The sequence below is a fragment of the Leptonychotes weddellii genome, chromosome 8 (genome assembly GCF_054177405.1).
Source record: "Leptonychotes weddellii isolate Sample4059 chromosome 8, ASM5417740v2, whole genome shotgun sequence".
NCBI lineage: Eukaryota > Metazoa > Chordata > Mammalia > Carnivora > Phocidae > Leptonychotes > Leptonychotes weddellii.
This window is the reverse complement of record NC_138376.1, coordinates 82,479,898-82,486,666: the sequence shown is the minus strand read 5'-3', so window position 1 is coordinate 82,486,666 and position 6,769 is coordinate 82,479,898. Positions and strand designations below refer to the sequence as shown.

At 44.1% G+C, this 6,769-nt stretch overlaps 1 protein-coding gene across 7 annotated transcripts in view; it reads right to left on the bottom strand.

The window, feature by feature from the left end:
- Positions 1-452: 452 nt before the first annotated feature.
- The window catches only part of FOXO3 (forkhead box O3), a 127,002-nt gene continuing 120,685 nt past the window's right edge, over positions 453-6,769 (bottom strand). For all 7 annotated transcript variants that reach the window (XM_081828764.1, XM_081828768.1, XM_081828762.1 and 4 more), the window contains one exon: positions 453-5,267. Coding sequence is in view for 1 of the 7 variants with exons in the window: in XM_081828768.1 (XP_081684894.1) it covers positions 5,199-5,267 (69 nt within the window). In the remaining 6 variants the exon portion in view is untranslated. The remainder of the gene's footprint in view (positions 5,268-6,769) is intronic.

The window sequence follows — 6,769 nt, the reverse complement described above, 5'->3', positions numbered from 1 at the left end:
GCCTGATTTTCAATGTGCAGGAGGGCTCTGTCGATGACCGATGTTCATCCACGGCACTCACATGAGGGGGGACCTTATTAGGGTCAAAGTTTTGATAGGTCAAAATCTCTTGACACTCAGCGAAGGCAGAGAGTCTAAATCCGGCTTCCCTACCTAAAAGCCCCACCTGGGCAACATGACACCATGAACACCAAAGTGACTATCAGCCACCACAAACAAGGCCATAGATCTGATCTGCTTTTATTAAACTGGTTGTCTGTGGAGCTCACAAGTTGGCTGGAGAGAAAGTTTGCTAGATCATTCGGTTTAGAGAGCTCATGACAGAGGCTCTCAGCTTTGTGCCTGTCCCAGCCTGTGAAGTCATTCCACAGGAAGACCTTGACAGAAATGCAGCCCTTTCACATCTGGAGTTAAAGGAGAAAGGAGAACAAAAGACTTCTTGGAGTGAGACAGAGTGTCACGGATGCTTTATTTACATGCGTCACCATCTCTTTTACAAACTAGATTACGGTTTTAAATGGAATACACAAGGCAATATCTACAAACACCAAGAAAAGTTAAGTACTGCATCTCTATTTCATTTGGAAAGGGGAAGATTCCCAAATCAAACTGGTTTTGATTCTTGAGAAGAGAGATGGTAGAGTTAATTCATGGCAACAAATGGTTGGACAAAATCCTCAGCAAGAATGCAATATGATAGTGTTCGCTTGGAAAGAAAGGATGAGGTGCTTCAAACCAAAGTACCAACTGCTGGACTCTTAGGTGTTTGAATATGGCCATGCACCATATTTAATTCTAGTTTGAATGGGGCATGAGCAAGAAACTGAAACAGGTAAGACAATTTTACAGATACTGTATACAGATTTTTTTTTCCATTCATGCAACTTTTTTTTCTTAAAAAAAGTTAAACATGTGAAGCCAAAACATACAATATATTTTTTTAATATTAACTTATTTTTCTGGTCCTCCTTCACATCTGTTTACATTTCCTGTGTACATAATGTGCTAGGACAAGTATACGCGAGAAGACTGATTGCCAGGCAATGAGATAATTTTAGAGAAATAAGTGATCAGACACATAGTTTTTTAAAAGCAGCCACACAAATAATTCTGGAGTGTGGCAGAGGCCTCAGAACCAATCATTCATCAAAGAAGAATACACACAAAATTAAACAAGAGGAAAATATTTCATTCATTCGAACTGCATAAAATGTTATCCACCGAAGATTTAGATCAAATAGGATATACTCTTTTCAGTTCCTTGGGCGTCTGCGTTACGATCTCGTGTGCAGACAGGATTTCGCAAGGCCTTCACTATCCCCTCACTGCCCCTGCTGCCCCCAGTCTTCAGGACAGGCTGGTTTTTTCGTACCTCTTTGCCAGTGATTGCATTTCTACAAAAAACTCTGCTAAGTCAAAAAATACAACAGTATGCCTAATCATACATGTTCCCCAAATACATCAAGAAAAAGGAAATCAGAGTTAGAGCTATCAGGGTTTTGCTTCTGCGTTCAGAGGGAAAGGGTGACATTCCCATTTCCCTCTTAGCAGCCCATGGCATTAGCACATGACACAGGACTGGCTGTCTGACCGCTTTACTCTTGACAGTCTCCCCAAGAGATTCCAACAGTCCTCTTTCCATAAGCGGGGTCCACTGGGTGTAGGCCAAGTCTGTCCCTACCGTCTTCAATAAGATCGGAAGCCACCTGAAAGGGCACCCTGAGACTGGGCAGAGCTGTCCTGAGCTGTGAGTCGTGAGGTCCTCCCCTCAGGGTGCTCAAGTGCCACACACAGAATACCCAAACTCAACACCACACACACACACACACACACACACAGCCCACCTTGTATCACACGTGTGTGTTACGGTATCACTGTCCACTTGCACAATCCTCCCGTTAACAGGAAAGACAAACTTCTGAAATTTTTAAAAAATCTATGTTTCAGCAATCATCCTATTGCAGAGGATGCAATAAAGTAGATCGAGCTCAGCTTCATTCACAGTTAATGGGTGAGCTGAACCTGGCAGGCAGCTCTCACACCAGGACAGAGAAGGCTGATGATAAAGCTCTTTTCTAACTTTGGTACAAGGTATCTGGTGCTGGAGCCTGAAGAGAGAACAGCAGAACCCAAGAGTGCATGTCATGTTTTCAACATTAGTTACTCTTCTAATTTCCCATTAAAAGTGGAAGGCTCCCTAGAGCAGCTTATTTAGAGGCTGAAGATAACCTGGAATAGTTCTCATCAGGATGCAAACATTACAGCTGCCAGGCCCCTGGAGGCAAGTATTCCACCGAGATGCTCCAGATCAGAAAACTTACTGTGAGGGACCCATGACAGTGAGAACTCCACACGGCGGCCAACAGTTGGCCCTTCCTGAGAGCAGAGTCTCAGTGTAAGAGGCAGAGGTCTTAGGCTGCACCTCTGCCCTGTCTGGCCACCGCAGAACCTGGCGAGTGCGGGGGTGAGGGGTGGGGGTGGGGGGGTGTCGGGCCTCTGGGTGGACAGTCAGCCGGCAGTGGCCAAGGCTGAGAGTGGTGCTGCTGTGATCCTGGATGGGCCTAACTATTCCAACTCCCTCCTGAAACTGACGCTGGCACTCGACTTTGTCCTGACCTCAGCTCTCCACAAAGCTCTACAAGTAGACGCTATTTGCATTATTAAGAAACAAAAACCCCAACAAATTCAAAGCACCCCTCCCCCTCCATTTTCCTGATGTGCTCTGTGGCTGCCCTGCTCTCAGACCTCCTCTGTCCCTCCCTCAGCTGTTTTCAATTAAATTATAATCTGGTTCTAGGACATTTTGTAAGACATTCTGCCTGAAATTTAACAAACACTGAGAAAAAAGGAGAATAAATGAGATGCCACATGTCTGAAAGGAAGTCAACATTTTAAAGTTGAAACATATTTGAGAGTTGCTTTTCTTACTCCCAAAGTAGCTCCCAGGGTCTATAAAACTGCAAAGGCAAATTAGCTTTTTTGTTAGTTTGCTGTTTCTTTGCGTTCAGGAGAGAAATTCTCAGGGCCCTCATGCTGTAAGCACTCCAGATTCTCCTTGTATCTGACCTCCCTTCACCTTTCCCTCCCTGCGGCTGCTGCAGCTGAGTCCCATCGGCACCCCCACCAGGGCAGCATCACCTAGGAACCCAGACAGGCAGCCTCCTTTCAATGATACTGGACAGTTCTTGCGTGCAGGGGACTACCAAAGAGTCAAGGAAGTGGCTAGCATTATTATAAAGGAATACAGTAAGCAAAAGTCTGTCTCACTGACAAGCAGACCACGTGAATAGAGTACATATTTTTAAAAATTATACATACTTTTAAAATGAAGATTATAAACGTGTAGCAGTTTAGAAAAGGCGATACGCTACAGGCCTACTATAACCACAATTGCACGACAATTTACAGATTCAGTAAAAGGCAGGGTGAAATCAACAGGGCCATCACTCAAACATGACAACCCAAGCGAGGCGGGAGAGATGTGTGACAATACCAAATGGAACTTTCATTATGCTAGGAGCTGTTATCACCACCATTATCACCCCCAGAGAAATTATGAAGTGAAGGTGCACAAGGGGTCCCCTGGTGGCCAGTGGTAGGTGCAGGGGTCGGGTGGCACGTCTGTGTTGGTGGGAGGGAGTCAGTGCCCACTGCACGGTGCAAGCGTCAGCGAGAACTCATGCAGGGAAGTCTGTGCTGAAATACTAGCCTGTATTCCTAACGTCCATGCAGAATGTTCCATTTTTGTACTGTACATGATAAAATTTATTTATACATTTATATACCTAATGCTTTTTATGCAAAGAAAAGAGTCTTCATATATCACTTTGGAGAAGTATGCATATGCTGTGCTAATCAGAGCTTCATTACACCAGTTTTTCATATGTACCTAAGGTGTTCCCAACTATTCTGCCTACCAAAGAGGGTAACTAATATAATCCCACTTTCCAGGTTCAACAGAAAGCACTATACAGCACCATAACTTTTTGAAAACAAAACAAAATGAAATCCATAGAAGCAGAAAGGTGGCGGGGAAAAAAATGTCAAAACTGCCCTATCTTGTACTTCCATTGTGTCACTTGTACAATTACAATCTAAGCTTTTATATATATATTAGATTGTGTGTGTGTATATATATAAAAATCAGTTTGTATGCTATTACCTCTCACTCATACATGTCTAGCAGATCTGATTATACACAGCAAGGCTGAAAATAATCAAGGGTATTTTAGGAAAATAGTGACTCTGGTTTGTACTTTTCACACATTTCTCACTATAGGCTTAATGCTCACCTGTAAGTTCATTTCTTCTGCAAAGCGAAACAGGACTACTTTTCTTTTTCTTTTCTCCTTAAAACTAAATCCTTTAGTGGCATTTGGCAATGAGTGGGCAGCTGAGCTGACTTCTTTCTTGAAAAGATCCTAATTTCTAACCCGCATACCATCACTATTCACTGCATCAGCTGAGGATAATGCCAGGAGACCAGAGGCCCGACTGCTCTGGCAACTGCAGACCAGGAGCTGGGGGTCTCTCCCCGCCCCTCCCCCCGACCCCTCACTCAGAACGAAAACACACTGGGTCGCATGCAGCACTCCATTCGTTGGGCCTATGCAGGGGTCAGTCCTGGACTGGTGCGCACGGCAAAGAGTTGTGCCATTGTTCAGTTTTTAGAAAAGCAGTTTTCTACCAAACAAAAGAAGAAAGAAAATCCCCCTCTGGTTTATGTAATTTGTTAGTTTATGGAGTTCCAAGGGCTCAAATGCTTGTGATGCCCAAAGCTAGAAATAGTAACTGGTACAACATTTTCTTTCTGTTTTTAAATTTGCCAGGGGAAGGATGATTAACATTTTAACATAAAAATACTGCAAGTTAATGCATGTGAAAAACTCAAAGTCAAAGGAAAACAAACACAAAAACGACACTTAAAACATCCCATAAACCATCGTGATATGAATACGCCACAGAATCGCCAACAGGAGCTCACGGTGTGCTCTGAACGAGGGTGGGTGGTGCTGACAGGGTGCTGTCCTTCGCTGGCAGGTGGCTCATCACCCTGTACAAGGAAGATTTTGCATACTTTATATAGAGAGTTCTGTTCCAAGGGTAAGTGCTTCACCCGGGGTAAGGGGCCTTTAACAGTCTCTGCTGGGTTAGGAAAATGGTGCGGGATTCACAAAGGTGTTAAGCTGTAAACGGTATCACTGTCCACTTGCTGAGAGCAGATTTGGCAAAGGGTTTCTCTGTAGGTCTTGTGTCAGTTTGAGGGTCTGCAGGAGGAGAAAAGAAAACCAAAGATGATTAAGGACATTCAAAAAGCAATTGTAGGCACCTCCGGGTCATACTTCACCAGCCTCCTGTCTCCTCACCTCACCTCCGAACTAAGGGTACTCACAGGAAAGCTGTTTTGCTACACTCGTTTCAAAGGTCTGAAAACCTAAGGACAAAGCATGGAGACTACTTACCGTATTTCTGGGCTTGATTACAAGATGCTCTCAAGTTGAAAAAGCCTAGAGGAAATGAGGTCATTCATCTTGGGAGGTTAAAAAGAAAGGCAAGTTAGGGGTGTTTTAGTAGGCCCTTCCTTTTTTTTTAATATCTCTAAGATTGATTGACTGATTTGAGAGTGTGTGTGCACGCACACGTGATGGGTGAGAGGGGGCAGAGGGAGAAGAAAAGAAGTCGACTCCATGCTGAGTGCAGAGCCCAATGTAGGGCTCAATCTCATGACTCTGAGATCATGACCTGAGCCAAAACCAAGAGTCAGACGCTTAACTGACTGAGCCACCCAGGTGCCCCATTAAAAGTAAGTTAAGTCAGTCAGGGTGCAGATGGGATTTTGCTCTAGACTTCTGGATTGAGGGGTATCCTGGGACATGGAACTTTCAAGCTGAAACGAGAAAAGTTGGTCACCCTAAGCAGACCAGCCTATGCCTTTCTGGTTCTCTCCCACTGGCTATATGGACTAACCGACCTTGTTTACCATCAATACGAGGGGAGTTGAAATGGCCATTTTCCACAGAGGCTTACGCAGTCTGCACTGCTGGATGGAGATCATCTTGACTTTCCTCGCTTTAATTAAAGGAGTAAGTTATCTCTAAATGGGCTGTGTGGGATTTTTTTTTTTTTAATATTAAAAGTCTGCAGAAAAAAAAAATTATCTAACACACACATATGGCCAAAAAACCCTCCCACAAAACATCCCTTTAACAGTTAACAATTTATTATTTTGCCTTCAACAGTCTTCAATGGTGAGGCACAAAAGAGGTCCTCTCAGACCATCTGAATTTACATGTCTGAGCAGACTTCCTGAGACCTCTGAGCCCAGAAAAGTTAAAGGACTAAAAAAAGTATACTCACAGAGATGTAGCTAAAGGAATTAACAAAACAGGGGCGCCTGGGTGGCTCAGTCGTTAAGCGTCTGCCTTCAGCTCAGGTCATGATCCCAGGGTCCTGGGATCGAGCCCCGCATCAGGCTCCCTGCTCGATGGGAAGCCTGCTTCTCCCTCTCCCACTCTCCCTGCTTGTGTTCCCTCTCTCACTATGTCTCTCTCTGTCAAATAAATAAAAAAAATAAGGGTACAGACATGGTTCTTTGGAAGGGTATTCAGTTTTTTCCTTCCCAGTAACACTTAATAAACCACAATCTAACATTACTATGTGATTAGTCATCAAGGACTATGCTCCCCAGGTGCCAAGAGAGAAGCTGTAAAGCACTACCTAATTCAGACCCCATCCTGGTTCCCTCCGGTATTAATTATTCGGCCATGGA